The 19703-nt window shown below is 42.4% G+C and overlaps 1 protein-coding gene across 3 annotated transcripts in view; it reads right to left on the bottom strand.

Moving 5' to 3' along the window:
* RAB31 (RAB31, member RAS oncogene family) overlaps positions 1-11827 on the bottom strand; it is a 64661-nt gene extending 52834 nt beyond the window's left edge. For 2 of the 3 annotated variants that reach the window (XR_010883324.1, XM_067290710.1), the window contains exon 1: positions 11726-11827. Coding sequence is in view for 2 of the 3 variants with exons in the window: in XM_067290710.1 (XP_067146811.1) it covers positions 11726-11764 (39 nt within the window). In the remaining variant the exon portion in view is untranslated. The remainder of the gene's footprint in view (positions 1-11725) is intronic. The other variant, XM_067290711.1, reaches the window with a different exon arrangement.
* Positions 11828-19703: the final 7876 nt, after the last annotated feature.

Here is a 19703-nt window from a genome sequence, read left to right as displayed (position 1 = left end):
TCTAATTCTTTCCCTCCCATCTGAATTTCTCCGTTTTAGTCCTCCATTGCCTCTTTCTCCATTATTCTCTTTCTTTAATACTTTGTTCCTCCAAGCCTGCTTTATGCTGCCTTCTATGCACATCTTTCTACTGATCATCACTTAAACTATTCCTGGAAGTTCCTGGGCTGTAGGACTATCATCCTCCTTAAAATAAGTCTTTTTTTTTTTTTGTACTTACATGACAAGTCCCAAGTGTTATTTCTCTCTCTCTTTCTACTCATTAGCCTAAAGGAGAAGGCAAACCTGGCCACACAAAATTCTGGATCAAACTAAATTACCTGGTCAAATAAAGCACTGTCTCCAAAAAGTCTACCAGGTCCTGAAACCCAAGCAGAGGAAAAACTGGGCTACCTCATCTACTTGCAATGTTAAATGACAGGAATCACTCAGGAGCTGTGTTATCTAAAATACCTAATTTACCTAAGCTTTTTATCTTTGTCCTCTACACAGCACTGCATTCAACAGTGCATTAAAGTATATGCTTAGCTTTAAGCTCAGAATTCAATTTAACCTATTCAGCAAAGACTGAATTATGTACCTGGACACACTGCTAAAGAGGGATTACCCCTGTACTTAGAATTTAGCATGTGCTTAAGAACTCTACTCAAATTAGGGCTTCAGTAACGTAATCTTAAATCAGCACTTATGTTATCTGGATTTATACAACTGCCATTTTTGCTGCTTAAAATGTGCTCCAGATGCCAGTCTAATGCCCAGGCAGGCTATCAAGCATACCCTAAAGGAAAAAATAAAGAAACAAAATCAAAAAAACAGAACAGTTGATTCTGAAGACCATTAAACAGTACAAATTATACTCTGCTGCTGGAGTCATAACAGTTAAAGAGATTAATGTGGGACACAACATTTAATTTCTTCATTGTCATTCAAGCAAATTAAGATGAAAACATACAGTACAATTTTCCTTCAATTGTCCACAACAGTGATATCATAAAAAAGATATTAAAAAAAGATGCTGACTTAAGGGATAAGTAAGAGGAAGAAACCTTGTTTGTGGCATGTTCAAGAACTGATTATCCTAAGAGGGTGATTATCTGCATAGTACTGCAAAGGTTGAAGCCAGCATGGATTATGCACCATGAAAGGCTTCTGGCCTAAATTAAATGCATGTAGTTGGAAGCTTCCTGTTCATATCAGCTTTAACAAAATATATTGGAAGTGTTGATTTTATGACCCTTAAAAACAGACCTACTCATATTCAGCACATTGAGAGAGAGAGAGAGAGAGAGAGAGACTGACTGACTTCCTATTCAGTAAAGGGAATCTGTTCTCTTTCACTTCCCAAATCCTTCCAGGAATTAACCAATTACCAGATTTATTCAGTCACAAACTGGAAGTGTGCCCTTATGCACTGGAAGTGGTCTGTGATGGTCAATGACAGTTTTCTTAAATTAACAAAGACTATTTTACACAAAAAAACAAAATATTTGCTTCTACAGCAAACATATGATATGGATAAACAACTCCATTTTCTCAATTGTAACATACTTCTAAGTCACAGATTACTAACCATAGGGATAAAGAGTCCTTTCCTCCCCTCTGGCCCACAATCAAGCACTTAAAAATGCACTGAAGTTCAAAAAGCCAAGGTGAGCCTTAGTGTAACTCCATAGCATTCAAGGAAGTCCTTCCTGGGTGATTTTCACTTCATTCTTTGGAAAGCCCGGCAATCCCTACTACACCTTCTCTATGTTGGCACACAGCAGATATTGACCAAATACCTACAAATTCCTATTTCGCCACTGAATTCCCAATAGCAGGCTCACAAGCAAGAAATGGGCAGGTATGCATGGCAAGCATAAACCAGAAAAGTCTAAAACTCCTCCAATGTATCCCAGATATACTGGGATACATTACAGCATACACATGCGCCACCAGTGAGCATGCAAGGACATGCAAATGATTTTAGACATGTCCCACCACTCTGGAACACAGCTTTGCTGATGAACCATTAGGTCATATTTACACTAACTTAGTTCTGCAGCAAACAAAACTTATTGGGACAAAAAAAATTAACAGAATTAATTCAAAATTAAACCTACTTTAGGAACCTTTTCTTACAACTTCAGCTCTGTAGAGAGGTTTTAATGTAAATCTGCCTCAGAGAGCCCCTAATTATAGATGAATTCATGCAAGAGGCTGATATTTATCATTTTAAAAGACTGCTCTTACTATTTTTATAGTCCTCTGCAGTTTTGCATAGCAGAGACTGCCCAGGCCAACTGGGACACTCGATGACGTCAGCAACATCCTGTCACTCTGCTGACAAAGGAAGAAACATTAACTCTGGGACGCAAACTGTTTAGTAGCTGGATTTCATATACATCTAACATGTACTTCCACACACCTCCCAAGCAAGTACTTAAGTTGTCCAAAACAAAAAGTGCAAACCCCTAACAGCTCTACCCTATCCTCCAAGAAATATAAAAACCACACACTAGCATTTATGTTTAAAAATAGCTGTATGAAAATAAAAAACATTTGTTCTGTCAACTGTTGTTCAGCTTTCACTAGTTCTGCAAGGCTAGAGACTGTAAATTAAAACTAGGATTTGCTTACGTAAGGCTGTGTTATGAACTGGCCCATTATCCACATTCACTGATTGTTTTCTTAAGCTTGAATTTTTTTTTTCCTTTGTTGTTCAAAACCTCAAGTTGTCATGGGAAGAGTGCATAAAACGTTTCAAAAGAGAGAAGGAATTTCACCTTTCCTGCTGTATTACAAGTTAAATTGAGATGGTATAAAAAACAAACAAACAAAAAACAGCCCTATTTAGGCCTAATTTTCTTCTGCCTTGCCCTTTGTGCCATTATTCAGCCTCTGTGAGATAGGCAGAACATGCTACTCCATGAGTATAAAACACACTCTTGATTTCATTTAGGCTGGAAGTCTGTGTGCTATGGCAGCACTTGAGCACCTTAAGGTGAGAGGCTACATAATTACTTTCACATGAGCTGCCAATGGGCTGCAAAGGTGAGGTAAAGCCAGCCAGCCATGACAAGCCCTGACAAGGTGCGGAGCACTCCAGGCTTGTTCTGCCCTGTCCGAAAAGCTGGGGATGATCTAACCAATCAGTGGGATTAGTGCTGGATGGAGAAAGGATTTTTTTTTTTTAATATATATATTTTATAATGCAGCTAATTTTCCAAAGGAAGTGGAAGGAAAAAAGAGCCGAAGCAGATGGCTTAAATCTGCTTCAAAGGTTAGTAGGCTAAGTAGTTACAAATAGTAGGCCATGTAAACTGTATGGAAAAGACTAGGATGAATACTAGTTTATAGTGGCTTTCAAAGGGAAAGTCTATCAGAGAAAGAAACTGCAAAGAAGATAGGAAATTGCAAGCCCTTCTTTTTCTCCTCCCTCATCAGCTAAGGCTGCTGGCATGAGTGCCAAAGGACAAGCTGTTTCCATGCGTGTCCTCATGCCACCTCTGCAGAAAGCTCTGGAGAGGCAGGAAGGAGCCAGGGCCTGTTCTGGCTCCACAGCAGGGAAATGCACAGAAGGCTGTGAACTACGGCCCTCTGGGCCAGCTCCTGCAGATTCAGCTCAGGCACGGGGCTGAAGACGTGGGGGAGAGCAGCTGAAACCACAACACAAAGTACAAAACGTTCGGCTGTCACTCTGCATGCTAGGGTCCATGGCAGATTTGGAAACCAAGAAGCAGAAGAGGGAATAGATACTTACGTCACTGGCAAGCACTTTCAGCTCCGAGACAGCAAAAGATTAAGTGAAGACAAGATCATTCATGCTCCCAGCTTACAGATGAGGTTGTTGAAAGAAAGAGCCTAACCCGGAGAAAGACTGAAACACCTGAAGGGCACACTACCTAATTTAGCCAGCGCAAAATGCATTTGCTCCCTCTGATGTCAGGATCCAGTACACCAGATCAGAAGAACTCTCCCAGTATCCCACCACCTTTCCCAGTCCTTTTGGAGGGTATCGCTGGGAAACCACACCTTTGACATTCACCTGGCCCCAGAAGTCGTTCCGGGATAACCAGAGGAACCCCCAAACATCCAGACGGAGTTGGAAATGATGACAAGGAGATCAAAATCACGATTCCAAACTACAGCACCGTATCAGCAGCAATTGGGACCTGACCACTAGACCCTGTGAAGCTGAGAAAAAACAAGTTGCCCTGCACTGAACAGTTTGTTTTCTGAGGCAGCATCTGAACTGCAGGGAAGGTGGGGTCAGTGGTGCAAACCTGCTGAAGTCAACTGTGTTCCCTTTCAGCACAACCCTCTGTCTTCCTCCTTAAAACCAAGGTGTAGGAAAGGAAGAAAATTGTGCGCACTCAGATCTCATCCAAAGTGGGATGCAACTGGGAAATACATGATCAACAACAGTCCACCCATGTAGGGTCTTTGAGCCCTAACAAGTGGGCAAATGGAATTTGGAAGAGGGAGCACAAGGGAGGCAAAAGAAAAAGCGGTTGTTGGAAAGCAGCTAGAACTGTGCTATAGTTGCAGCCCCTTTTTAAGTAAATGCCTCTCTCAACAAGCACTTAGTTTTAGAAACAAGGGGTCCTTATGTTTTCATCCAGTACAAGACCCACTCTGCATAATCAAAGCCATCTTTTCCTTGAACTTCATAGGAAAACAGGAAAATTCAGGTCAGCAGGGACCTCAGGAGGTCTCTAGTTCCACCTCCTGCTCAAGCAGGGTCAGCTATGAGGTCAAACCAGGTAGCTCAGTGCAACTTGAAAACTAATGATGGAGACTGGAATGTTGCTATTGGGCCTCACATACCACAAGGTAGCCTTTTTTTTTTTTTCCTCCCAGAAGCAGTATTTGCCATTTGCAAGCAGATGTTAGCTTATTACCATGTCAAAAATGGGTTTTGAGGACTAGATTGTGATGCTAATGGTGCAAGACAGAGAGGAGAAAAATCATAAGCTTTGCCCACCTCTTTCCATGTGTATTTACAAGAGAGGATGCAGAATACTGGAATAAAAGTGAAGAAGGTCCAGATACCTTTGCTTAGAGCCTATATAGGGCAAAGGGGGGAGAGAACACTACCTATCTGAAGTACAGCAGAGCTGGCAGTCCGATGTCAGCTACCATGATGCCCCAGGTTTTAAGGAACATTTTTGCATAGGTGTCCCCTAGCAGCAGAATCTCTACCCCATTCCCCCTTGGCCTCTGCCACCCAAACTGCAATCCCAATATGTTCCTCTGGGAAAATGTATATGCTTTTTCAAGTTTTAATTCAATTCTGATTAAGGAGTCCCTTCTTAAGGGGTTAAAAACAAGCAGCATTGTAACTTTTTTTTCCAGGTATTGGTCTGGAACTACCACACCAAATCTCAAGGGGCTATCTGGCTAAGTAGGCAAGTACATTCAGCTAATACATTGCAATTACCTGGTCTTTTATCACTAAGAACAATGGGTAACATCTGCATACAAGGAATTTTCATTAGAACATAAGTTACCTTTAGTCACTTTATGCAATGAATGCAGAAATCACAGAACCACATCTTTAAGGGTATGAATTGATTACACTAAGGAAAAGATTGTATCAAAATACTGTATTCCCCCTCAGTGCCAATTTTCAAAGGTTCATGTCCACACTGCAAACTCATATGTAGTATGAAAACCCTACTCTAAGTACTCATACAATAATGTCCATGTGAGAAGGATGAACAGTCTGCATATACACAAAACAATGTCTATCCAGCCAGTACACTTACAAGGCCTACAACATTCACATACTTTGCTCAGACACAGCCCAACACTTGCAAAATTTACCAGGACTGTAATTTATCAACACTTTTCAAATACAAAGGCCCTGCATATCCAGAGGCCTTTGTCTATGACTGCCTCAGCTAATATTGGTTTTATTTGTCTCTTCTTTAAAATGGATCTTAATTGCAACAAACCCTATCAATAAGGTAAACCACTGCCTTAGAAATAAAATCTTATTATCAAAAAATTTCACAGAAAACCGATTATAAATGTAAACAAAAAATGGCCTTTGAATCTGGCTTGACTTCAAAAGTCAGTTAAAAGGAATCATCTGACCACAATGAGAGGGAAATTTTTTTTATTTGTTTTTTTCACAGACATAAATTTCTTATATGTAAAGTTTCTGACTGCTTCACACAGCCTGCCTCAGTGCGACTTTACTAAGTAAAGCTAGAACTGACCTTCATCTGTGTTCAGAAAATGGAGTATATTACCAATTCCACTTCCTTATTTTGGTAAAAAGAGAATTTACTTTTCTCAGAATTACTGTGAAACACAATTAGTAGTATTTCAGACAATATTAAGAAATCAAAGAGAGGGACAGAAGCAATGGGTTGGGGAAACCTACACAAGCAATTTGTTAACACTATAACCAAAAGATACATAAACACAATTTGACAGACAATACAATTACAGCCTGTCCATGATTTATGGATGATAGCCAAAGCTGGATGGCAGGTGCGCATTCAACAAACAAGTATAATCAGCAGATCAGAGCTATGAGTTGGTTGTCAGTTGATTGGAGCTGATTATTAGTCTTCCCACCAGCAGGCAACAGCCAAATGAAATTCTTTTTCTGCCCAGTTTATTATTAATAAGCAGCTTCCCGTCCAGATGAAACAGGTTTTACTTTTAGTAGTTGTGAGGCAAGTTCTGCCTTCTGCTGTTTTAAAACCGCTCAAGAGCCTTCAGTTTGTTGCGCTGTTGTAAATGAAAGTAGAATTTGGCCTCCGCACTTATCTTTTCCTAGAAGGCTGTTTCAGGTCTAACACAGTTGACTCACTTTTCTAAATAATTTCATCCAAAACTTTTGGAAGATATGAGTAAATAGCGTTGGAAATATGTCAGGAAAGCAGTAAGGCCAAGGTCAATATGAAAACCTGAATTCTGTTCCTCTGTGACTGTACATGATAAATTATTTACATACAGATTTAATGTCTGCATTGTAGAAATTTGATTGTAGCCATTTAAACATTTTGTAAATAAAAAGGAAAAGGTTAGTTTAGGCTTCTGAACATAATTATTTGCTGATACAAGAGGAAAATCATTTCTCACTTGCTATATAGCTGGATTTTCTAAGCAACTTTTTCCCCAAAACAAACAAACTACAGTCCTAGTCTTCTTCAGTATCTAGTAGACTGTTCTTCTGAATTGCAAAGGAGGACAATGGAATATGAACACTGTGTTTATGCACAAGTGTAAACTTCAGAATATTTTTCACCAGGTTTCCCAAGGAAATGTAATCACACTCTGTGTGTCTGGCTGTCTGCCTTACAACTGTAAAGGCACTGACTTTTAAAACTGTAGTCCAGTTTTAAACATGATTTGATGTAGAAGTCCTAATATATATTGTTCCCTACACTGCAAAAAAAATAAGTGGCTGAGAGACCTCGATGAGGGCTCCTTTGATGTAAATGCTGCAACAGTGGATACTTGACACCAGTGACCACACAAGACAGCCATGGGAAGTCATGATTCAAAGGTTTCTTTCATGATGGAGCTACTTGTTTAAATAGTAAAACAATGAAATGCATTTAAATTAATCAAGAGATGGTGATGAACCATTAACATGAAAACAGTCTCTGTTCTTCACTGAGCCACTATTTTGTAAAAAAATGTTACAAGGCACAACATTTAGTTAACAGGCACAATTTTTTTTCCTTTCATGACCACCGTAGTCTTCTGCACTGCTTTGGTCTCTCTTGTTCCATTCTAGGCCACAACACTGGTGATGTGCACATGCCTTCCTTGCATGTACTCAGTGGAAAGACAGGTCCTTAACTGGTACAGCCCACCCAGGAAAGCAGTTGTCTTTTTAATAGCAGCACTCCTGTTTGGATTGGGGCATCTAGGCACTAAGAGCATTAATAATGGCTAATGTTTTTAAAGTCAATAAAGAAATAAGATTGTTTTGGTGTTTATAAAAGAGCAAGAAAATGGAAACACAAACAACAGGGTGAAGAAATGGAGTCTCAGGCAAGGAAGATTTGGCAAGGCTCTATGTTTGGAAAAAATTTTCAACAGCAAAAGTAGTTAGGCTTTGGAACATAATGCCATGGAGAAGTGAAAGATTTTTAGGAACAGGTAAGACAAACATATGACAGAAAAGTTTTAAGACAAGTTGATGGAGGTTTGGGGCCAAAGGATGACCTCTTGAAGTCTCTTCCAACCCTAACTTCTATGATCCTATGATGATCAGTCACAACATAAAAATGTAATAAACAAAAACAAAAGGAAAGGAGTATTGGAGGTCACTTCAGATGGCAGTAAGCCACCTCCCAAAGTGGCTCTATAGAACAGTGAAAGCTTCCTCAGGAAGTGACAAAGACAAGAAACTTGGTCTCAGCCCTAAACCTGGCAATCTCTTCAGTGGATACCACACACAATTATATCAGAACTTGGCAGAGTAACTGCTTCTCCAGCCTGCAAAAAGAAAATGTCAGGAGCACATGGCATTCAGCAGCCACCACCAGATTAGAAACCAGGGAGCTCTTCCCCATTGTGCACCCCAGCCACATTTCAGCACTGAAGGCAGGCTCAGGAAGACACTAGCCCCTCTTTGCCCCTCTCTCCTTCACTCCCTCGAGAGAGTTTCCACTCAGGACAGAAATGTCACACAAGTCAAACGGGAGCTGCAATCCATCGCACCACATAGATTTAGCTGCAGCTAAAACCTGCTCAGTACCAGAAGCAGGTGGCCTCTACACAGAGGCAACTGATGTGAACAAACAACGGATTTGAGTAAGACACCAGAAGAATTTGGGGTGAGAAGACAAGACATTGTGCAGATGCTTAAGTTCAGCCTAGTAAACGCAAACACGTTTCACGTGCAGATATATCACTGCCCAGCAGCGATAACTTACTGGGTGAAGTCTCATACCTCTGCTTAGGAGCAGGCTTGAGGCCACTTGCATGGCAACATGCTCAAGAGAGCTATTCAAATTGTAGCTCTTACACCTAGTGCTGTGAGGCACTGAACAATTAGCCAGACATCCTGTTCCTACTGGCCCACCAGCAAGCTGAAACCATCTCTCCTGAAAGAACATCACCTTGCCAAATTCATGAGTAACAAAGCTCCATGACCAACAAAGCCTAGCTCCCAAACTGACTCATGCATAGGGTTGAGCTGCCCCAAAATTCCCCCTCATCATTCTCTTGCTAATGTTTCCTTCACAAAGCTTATAAACCTCATGTCCATCCCCCTGCCATGCACTACTCCAGGCTGCTCCAAATCATCACATCCACAAAGAGTTTTTAAAACCCCAAGTTACTTTCGAGGAGGAAAAAGTGAAATGCAGATGCCCAAATACCAGTTTTGATAGATTTATGTTCAGGATTATGGGCCAGGTTCTCTCCTGTGCTACAGCATGACCTGGGCAATAAGTGGGAGACATCCAAGAGCCGATAACTTATTCCCCATCTCTACCGCAATGGCTCCAGGCCAAGTGCTGGCCCTGGAGTACTGTACTCGTTTATAGGAGTTGTTTTATGGGTTAGTAGAAAAGTGGCAGCATGGAGCACAGCTCTGGTTTCTCCATTCCCCTCTCTCCTCACACTCCCAACTAGATCTTATACAGCTGAGCAGGGCTCCGGGGCTTGTGGATAAGCTGGCTTTGCCAGTGTTACGCCAGCTGCAAATTCTTCCCCACTAGGGAATTCTGAGCTGGCAGAAACAGCCAAATTCCAGGCCCTTAGCACAGCTGAGGGCTGTAGACTGTCAGGGGAACTGATACAGAATGAAACCGTGATCCTCCTGTCTGATTTAGAGATGCAATCTAATGCTTTGCTGAGAAGAGGAGAGATATATAGGTTAGAGTTATTTTGGGGTTGCCATCTAACTTTTAAGCAGATCAGAAAAGTAATGGTTGCACTTGTTCACACGGGCAGGTACACAGTTGCCCTGTTTTGGAAAGCTGAAGCTTGCAAGCGGATTTGCCTATTACAGACCCTGTGGTTTTGGGAAAGCAGAAAGACATCTTACCATGGAGGCTGGCAATGTTCAGAAGTAGATGATTTTCCAGGATTATACCATATTAAAACTGAGGAAGGAACATCTTCTCACTAACTACTGAGCCGACATAACTATAGACACTTATATCTTCCTAAATGTTTCCAATGCCACCCTATCATTTTAAAGAATCTACAGAGTAATTGCATACTCCTAGTAACACAGAGCTGCTTTATGGGCTTCTCTTCCTGTCCTAAAACAAGTAAACAATTCCCCTGCAAAACCTCCAGTACTTTTTAATGTTACAAAACAGCAATAAATTATGGGCAAGAGGAATGTCATTCCATGAGACACTTCATCTCTAGAAAATTACAGGATTTTCTGCTTGAGCAAAAAAATGAAGAAGCATCCACACATTCTACCACAGACTCCTCAGGTTTGTTTAAACAACATTTATTTTGTCTTTATGCCATTTTAAAAGCTGAAGGCAGGAATTCTTAATGAGAAAGGAGGAATGTTCATTGCCAAATACCGTGTGTTGAACTCTTCAGTGCCCTGGCACCACGTCCTGGCTCTCACTCCAGAGCAAAGTACCCACTCCTGCTGGGGGAAGTGTCAACATAAAGCACAGAGAATCAGAGTGTCTGTACTTGTTTGGTTTTTAAACTTGCAATCCACTTACACTCCGTGAGTGAGACTTCACCCTAGAACACCTTCATTCACACAGCTTTTCTGAATCTTAATGGCAGTACGGACCTAAAAGCTGTGTAACTTATGCCTGATACATTTCCTTTTCAAAAAAACTATCAAACTTAAGTGGCATGCCCTGCTAGTAACTATCAAAAGATCTGGGTCTGTACAGGGCTCTCCTAGCAGTATTTATAACAATTCCATGAGCACATTTCGATGTGAAGTTCCCTCTGTGCAGGGCAAAGATGGGGCCAAACTGCAAAGCTAAGCACATTGTTGCTCCAGATGTTAAACGCACACACGATTACACCAAAAAGGGAAAGAACAAAAAAAGTAATGAGCTCGCTGAACCAAGTTTTAACGAAGCCAAGCAAGCAACCAAACAAAGCAGGCAGCAGATAACTTGAGGTGTCTGAGAGGAGGCAGGAGGAATAATCTCTTAGCGCAGACAGGGAGTTATTATTGTCGCTTTCCCTTTTTTTCCGTCCCCCACCACACTAGCACTAGTTCAGCTAAGCCGGCAGTACAAGTGACAGGAACTTCGAGTCTCCCGCAAAGAGGAGGCTGCCGAAAAAACCCTTCGGGGCTCCGACGCGGCAGGGAGGGAGGGAGGCAGGCGGCCCGCTGGGGGGGGGGGGGGGGAGACAGCGACCCAGCTCATTCTGCAAAAGTTCCGAAGCAACAAAAACAAAAGAAAGAGGCACCCAAACCCTCCCACCGCCCCCCTGGCGGAGGCCGGCGCGCCGCCTGCCAAGTCTCGGCGCGGAGGAATTCAGCGCGGCCGAGCGGCCAGCCCTCCCCGAGGCAGGCGCCCCCGGCCCCGGCGCTGCCCGGCGGAAGGGAGAGGCGGGCGCCGCCGCGGGGCAGCGCGGTGGGGCGCGGAGCCGCTTCCTCCTTCCGCCGCGGCGCCCCCGTCTCCCGCCGTCCCTCACCGCGGACGGGAGCGGGGGCCGCAGGAAGGGGGGAGCCGCCCGGCCCGGCCCGGCCCGGCGCCGAGAAAGCGTCGCTGCCGCGGGGAGCCGGGCGCCGCCCGCCACGGCCCCTTCCCCGCCCGCTACTCACTCCAAGCAGACACACTTTCAGCTCGCGTATCGCCATCATCTGCGTGGGGCCGAGCCGCTCCGCATCCCCCGCCGCGCCGCACTGCCCCGCCGCGGCACTGCCCCGCCGGGGCCGCCCCCGGAGCCCCAGCCCCAACCGCCGCCGCCGCGGGTCACATGCGCGCGGCCGCGGCCCCGCCTCGCCGCCGTCGCGGCGCTTCCCGCCCGCCAGCCGCCCGCGGGCGGTTCCCTGAGGCGCGCGGGCGGCGCGCGAGGGCCGCGGGGCCGCTGGGAGGCGGGGGCCGCTGCGGCCGCCCGGGCCGGGCCGCCTCGCGGCTGGCGGAGCCCCTTTAACATGGCTCGGAGGTGGCGCCGAGGCCAGGCCAGGCGCCGGGTGGCCGCGGCCCCGGCGCACTTGCTCCGGCGCGCTGGGGCCCGGGGGTGAAGGAAAGTCGGTGCGTTCAGGTGGTTTCTTGGCTCCGGCAGTGAACCGGCTCATCCCTGAGGTGATCTGGAAGTGGCCCCCCAACTGTGAACCCTTCCTTAAAGCAGCGCAGCCGAGTGTGTTTGTAACCAGGGAGATATTGTGTAAATATTTGCCGCTGTGAAAAAAATAATTGGTGAGGTCCACATCTGGCATGGGACTGCACGTACGCTCAGTCCTACACGCCATGTGCTGCTGGTCGAGATGCGAGATCTGAACTGTTCCACTTGTGAACAACCTGAATCAGTCGTACCTTTTTTTTTTTTTTTTAGTTTGACTTTATATGTGCAGGAAGCATTTCCATACCTATAAGAGTAACTCCATTTATATGCAATCCTGATAATAAATAGCTGTATTTGATTAAAATATCCACCCTCAAGTTGATAATAGGGCTGTATCCCACACATAAAAAAATCTGGTAACTAGTGCATTGCCACTAACTGCAGGACCTGTCCACTGAAATCAGTGAGAGGGGTTAGGAACCACTCAAACTTTTCTCTGCTCTCTGTAGCCAAAGTGCTACAATTTACAGAGAACAGTTGCATGTTATAAACTTGGAAGAGCAGAAAAGAAAAGCCTGTCATGTATTTTAAGTCACATTCCATCCATTCTAATCACAGTTGAAATCTTTTTTTGGGGGGGGGGGCTTATTTATCATTTTAAACAGGCAGAATTGCTAAAGGATGATTAGGGCAAACGTGATTAGTCATTCTGAAATTACTGCCACGTCATTAGGAGCTTCCTGACAATGAACTCTTGTGGCATTCGTTATGTCATTAATTAGTTCCACATTATGTCCTACACTCACACTGAGAGGCTAGAGGAGAACGCATGCGCTCTTCCACCTCTCCCAAACCCCAGGCCAAGGAAATGCTTGGAACAGAGCAGTTCTTACCCCCAGGGAGGAAGACACAAAGTATTTTTAGTGGAGTGTCACAGCCTGTCAGAAGAGAGCATCAGAAGAGAGAGATTAAAGGAGACACTCTTCGGAAAGATGCTTGGCATTTAATTAAGCTTATTTTTTAGAAGTTAGAGAAACAGAAATAACAGGTTTCCAATATTCTGCCATTATTGGGATTGTCTCCTCATTGTCTTTCCACAAGAATGTGTTATACAATAAAGTCTTTCAATAAGCAAATAGGATACACTCAGTAACATAGAACAATTACAGCCTTGCAGTCATACAACAACTCATTCAAAGCAACTCCAAATTTTAGCTGGTAATTAATTCTACGAATGGACAGGAGGTGTGAATTTTTAAGGCTTTACACCATCCAATTCCATCTTCTCTTTCAGTTTTAAGACTGAATTAAATGTTGTCCATCTGACCTTGATTCAAACTTTTCCACTGTTGAGGGACTGCAATTCACAGACGGTATTACAGTTCAGGATCATCTTTTGCATAAATTAATTATTGATAATATTTTTAAACATTTCTGTGTCCTTCAAATATCCCTTTGGTTATCCATCCTCACCTTTTCTTTGCTCCAGATTTTGTAATTTTGAAGTTTAGGAATTTTTGCTTGTTGTATAGGTGAAATGCTATACCAATTGAACTAATTTCAGCATGAAACACTTGAATGCTATTACGCTAGGCTGTGGATTACAAAAAGACACTGATAAGAGGAGCAGTATGTTCAAAGCTGCTCAGCATCACAAGCACATCTGGAGGGTTTGGCTGTAGGTGCACTCAGATTAAGCTACAATGATGCAATGGCACTTTATTCCCAAAGGGCATCATCCATACAGCAGCTTAATGTATTTCATTATATGTGCATTGACTTTACAGCCTTAATTGAGGGGCCTTAACTTTCCCATGCATCTCCATGCACAAACATGCACTAAAAGTTCCAATTCTGGAAAGCACTTGCTTAAGCCTGTCCATTTTCAAGACAGTATCACATCCCACTGACTTCAACGCATGTAAGGACATGCTGAATTGCTGTCTTGATTCAGTACCACTGTAATACAAAATAATGCCTGAGAAATCTGCCCAGGAAAGCAAGTCACATTTCCATATTTCTTCTTATCTGTGGAAACTTTTCCTAAAATATGCAGTGATGAAACAGCAGCCATCACTAAAAATGCTGAAAGCACAGACCTCAAAAGCTTATTTCTGAAGATAGCAAATAACCAAGCAGCTAGTTACAAACAAGCCAATTGTTTAAAACAGTAACACGAAGGTGACCCAGTGTAAACTGCTCAGGCTGAAACAGCAGGAGGGCTAGTGTCGAGGAAGGGCAATTTTACTTGTACAGACAAAAAGTCTGATGGGCCGGAAAGAAAGAAACAACAGAAGGAAAAATAACTCATTGTACAGTATACTGTACTAAAACAAATAGTCTAGGACATTCCCCCCCCCCCAAAAAAAAAAAATTAGAGAGAAAAAAAGAGAGAAAAACAATAGAAACAGAAATATGCTCAAGTATTAAAAAAAAGCTAATGATGTTCCTTCTTCCAGGAACTGGTATAATCCTTGTATTTGTCTGCTTGCAAGAAGCTGTGGTCAGGAAAACATTTTTGAGGAATTTGTCATGTTTCAGTGTTTTCGAATGTCTGGTTAAAAGCAAATGAAAACAACTCTTTGCATCCTAAAGGTTTTCTTTTTCTCCTTTTATAGCAACTAAATTAATAAGTTTTGAAATAATGTCTCACCTCACCTCTTTCTACCCTGTATTTTGCTTTTGGTTATTTCCAAGCAGCTCCATTTTTCAGTAGCATTCCCTCAGGAGTTTCAAGTAATCCACTCTCTCCTCAGAAATCATTTGCTTCAGTTTCCAAAAACTGCAGGAACCAAATCATCCTTTAGATTATTCTAATTTTATAACAGTGCACCTTCGCCGATTTCAAATTTCAAAATAGGAGTGATTACTCCTAATTTACCCTTAGTGTGAGAGATTTAGGTCCTCAGAACTGGGCTTCAGCCACCAAGATGTGATCTCAAGGTATTTCTGAGTGTGATATTTGGAAAGTTTATTCAGGCCTGTCTCCATCTTGAAAATCAAGGTAATCCTAGTTGCCAGGGGAGGATAGCATTGATTAATCCTTTACTTTGGTTTCCTTTTCCTTAGACCCAGAAGCTCCCGCTGGAGTGGGACTATCCTCTCACTCACCCTAGATATTTAAGTGTAATGCTGCTGATTTCATTTGAATAGGCCCAGCAAGCCGCACTAGAAAGAAGGGAAAACAACCTTCTGGTTAGAGGCACAAGACCAGGAATCAGGAAAACTGATGCCTCCAACATGGCCTCGCTATGTAACCTCGGGCTAGGTACTTAATAGTGCTCTGTCTCACCATGTGGTTTTGCAACAGTTTCCAGAAATTGAAGCCAGGGCTGCTGCTGTCCTGTCCTTCATCCCTAGCCGCATGTTCCTGCCCCTCTGGGGTTTGTGCTGGCAGAAAACTAATCCTACATTAAAAAGTTTCCTATACCCTCTGTCTCTTCTTCTCTAAAAGAGGTCTAATGGTATTTATCTAGCCCGTATGGTAGGCAAATGGGATGCTTGTGAGGTGCTGGCTGGGTTCCCAGGCTTAGGAAGCATCTGCCTTCTTCCACCTGCTTTCTCTCTTTGGTGAGTGACATACGCCGAGCTAGATCCCATCACAACCCTGGTGTGTGCTCAGCTCCCCAAACTGCTGCGTCTGTCCCAAGCACCTGATGAGTTACTTCCTTTCTCCCACTGCTGCTTTCCCTCTGGATTTCTTGGCAAGCACCTTCCACGCACAAAAATGTTATCCCTCCTCCTCACTGGCAAGCTCAGCCCAGGCCCTCCTACTACAGGCTGCCATCCCAGTTCTTATTCCCAATGTACAGAAGGAGGCAAGTTAACCCCACGCTGCCAGGGGAGAAGTGTGCGTGCATCTCCCCAGACAACATGAATGTGCAACACTGTCACAACTCTGCCACGACAGAAATTTCACTGCTGTCTGCCGAAGGAACTGCCAAAATCTCTTGAAAGGAAGGCAGCTGCCACTGAGCAAGCAGTTTGTAGGGCAGGAAGAGCTCCTGGCTCAGGCTCTGTATCATGTGCAAAATCCACTGGTTACAACATGCCTAAATTTCTGGAAGATGTTATTTTCTGTTTGTTTATTTAACTGTCCGGAAGATTAGAAAAAGGCTGCCCATGTCTATGCCCAGGGGTCATCAGACCCATGAGATGTGAAAACTAAAGAAGTACAGGAATAACATGGCAGAAGTTGAAGGCCCAATTCTGATTTCAGTCAGGTAAGTCTTAAGCCAGTGCAAGTTTTTAACTTCAGCAGAGTTTTTCCGCTTCATTTCATATGCAAAAAGTAAATTAGATCCTCAGTGCCCACTGATTCCACCATTAATGCCAGGAGAATCTGCAACTGCCTGTTAGGTTATTTTATTGTAGAACTGCTTCATATTTTAGCATCCCTTGTTTGTGGCATTCATATGGTTCAGTCACTTTCTCCTAAAGGGAAAATTTGTTGGAATATATTAGAGGGGAGTAAACCTCTGCAAGTTTCTGTTTACAGTTTCCTGGCAATTACTTTGAAAAGCAGCATTATTGCTATTGAAAAAAATGGGGATTATTTGTATAAAGCCTATCAGTATGCTTGTTAATGGACCCTAAAACAGATGTGCTGTTCCTAAAGTGGTAGGAAAGATTTCTGGCATAATGAATGTATGTTTGTAAAGAGTGTCATGTTTAACAGACTGGTTCTCTGTTAAACCACAGGGCAGATATCATAGCAGATTCCTAGTGAAAAGTAATACAAGTTCTGTCATTCTCTGCAGCTGATGTGCCATAGCCCCAAGCTGATGATAGCAACACATTTCTCCCCTGAGACTGTTCTACATGGAGAGAATCAAAAAAGCTTCTTTCTTAGCCCTGAAAAACAGGAGCTGAGGTACAATTTGAGAACACTCTACAAATACTGTAGGTGAGTAAGCACAAGGAAAGGATAAGATCAATTTTAGCTAAATGAAAAGAAAAAGACTTAATAAAAAAATAGGCATAAATTGGCCTTAAAGGTCTGGTAGACTGGTAGTTAGGAGTAGGGCTTTCCAAGGCTTTGGAAAAGTTTTCTAAAGGCAGTAACCAGGGCAACAAATGAAAAGTAAACTAGTTTCAAGGTAGAGCTCGATAATTATAAGAACAAGTTCCTGAGATGACTTGAATTAACAGAAGTCTGGACTTAATGATCCAATAGATTCTTTGTCTATGTTGCTAAGTAGATCTGCCAGTCAATAATAATTGTTGAGGTTTGGACATCAGGCCTGATGTATCACAAATGAATTAAGTTAGAGCTCTTTCTACTGAGATCGAAATCACTAATGTATTTCATTTAGTCAAACAAAAGCCATCAAACTGTTTCAGCTCCTACTTATATAAGCTGAATTCATATTATTAATTACTGATTAAAGTTACATATCTAATTATCAATCCCTTTTTCCATATGAATCTTAAAAAAAATACTTAGATGAGCCAACAATGTTGGCTGAGTCCTTCCTCAAGTTTCACTCCATACAAAATATATGCATGGGCATGCTGTGTTTATAGCGTAAACAGCAATTCAGACAAATGGTTGTTGTGACTCCATGTACGAATGCACAATTCAAAACAGGGATCTCATTAACTGTGGGCATTCAAGGTTACGCTTCAGTAGTGTCTGTAGTTATCGTAACATATTCTGTTTTGCAGATCCCCTCCTCAGGCTGCCCATTTTGAGCACAGTTGAAAATGTCAGCGTGATGATTATCATGAGTGAGTCCATCAAGGCAACATGAATTGTCTCAGTTTTTACTTTCTGTGGTGCTGACACTGGTTTCCTCCTTTCTTTTCATGCTTCTGATATATCTGATACTTGTTAGTCACTGCCTGAAAAGGGGAATGTAAAGATCAGCTTCATCAGATACATGTTGTCTGATTAGAAAGATTATCTAAGAGATGTCTTTGCTTCTGGCAGAAAGCCTTTCAAAACCGCAGGGATTCTTTGCAGCAGGGCAGCAATACCTTCTTGCCTTCCAGCTCTTTGCAAGGGCAGCCCAGTAAGAGTCTCATTATAAATCACAACTGGATTTACTGAATAGTAATGCTGTTTCCGTCTAGCAGTATATTCCACAGTACAGTATTCTCATACAAAATAGTACAGCATCCAGTGATTAACTTTGCCCAGTTTACCACCATTAGCTTTGTAGGAGCCTGTGTTTACTACCAAATGAAAGGAGAGCATCCACAATTCTCCTTTTAATTAAGCTTAGCCTTGTTAAGTATGAAAAGGGCACTATATTAAGGCCAAAGTTTTATTGTCAAGTAAGCAGGCTTCTATTGTGTGTATTGCCAAGTAGAGATAACAGGGCTCATATACAGACAGAAATTTGTGTCTTGCCAAGTGGGCATCAGGTTTGTCTAAAATGTGCCCAGTGTGTGTGTGTGTGTGTGTACTGCCAGCCAAAAAGGATTTGAACTTCACATTCATTTTGCTCACAAAATCCTCAAGCAGTGACTGCATGTTGATAGGTGCTTCTTCTGTTTACAGAGGACCCAAAAAGGGATCTTGCAAGTAAGTTTCAAATGAAAAATTTCGCATTAAAAAAGCTAAATGCATTTATCCACCCTGGCGTTACAGTAGTTTAGCTGGTGAATAGAATGTCTGTAGCCAGTCTGTGGTGTCACCACAGACAGCTTTTATCTGCGTTAGTGAAACTGGATATTTATCATAAACAGTTGTGAGGGGACTGAAAAGGATAAACTAAAATTCAGGTGTAAGCAAAGGTGGTGACTGAGGAGACATCTTATTAATTCAACTTGATTTAGTTGTTAAAATTTAACAGGCTGATTAAAAAAAATAAACAGTGGTCTTCTGATTCACCATCACTAGAAATCAGCTGGGTTCATACAACCTTGCACATCATTATCATGAATGAACTCTTTGCAATCTGAACAATAAGTAAGAAAATCTGAGAAAGAAATCTCAGAGGGAGAAAACAAATCTAATCAAGAAGTTGCCATAAAAATCTATCTCATCACTCTAAAAAAATTCTGACAGTATGAAAGGTAGAGTTCCCAACATTTTTGTTGTTGCCGTTTCTGGAATTAATAAAATTTTGGTGGGTTTGATAGAATTTCAGTCTCAGGTTGGGGTATGACTTCTCATCTCCCCACCACCAGTCTAAACAGTCCTCAAATATGGAGGATATTTGATTTAAACCGAACCCCCCTTTTTTGGTCTGTGTCTTTCATGAGAACAAATTAATCCCAACAGAAACCTCCAGTTTTGCAAAGCTTTGGCCATGCTGGCACAGATTATAATTTTGTTGCTGTGATGTCAGAATTTTTCTTCTTAGGACAAATCCTTGTTTAATATGTATTCCAGTTTCTGTGTACTTCAGTGGTAGTTTTGCCATTTATGGACTTCAGAATTTCCTTCCAACACAGATAATGGAATTTGTTCAAACTTAAGAATAGATTAGAGGTATATGTTTGGTAATAAAATTAATAATAAAGGGGGGAAGAATGCATTACTTGAGCAACAATATTTTTTTTCT

Source organism: Apteryx mantelli, chromosome 2, assembly GCF_036417845.1.
Source record: "Apteryx mantelli isolate bAptMan1 chromosome 2, bAptMan1.hap1, whole genome shotgun sequence".
In the NCBI taxonomy this organism is placed as follows: domain Eukaryota; kingdom Metazoa; phylum Chordata; class Aves; order Apterygiformes; family Apterygidae; genus Apteryx; species Apteryx mantelli.
The sequence above is the reverse complement of the archived record's forward strand: the minus strand, read 5'-3'. Positions and strand labels throughout refer to the sequence as shown.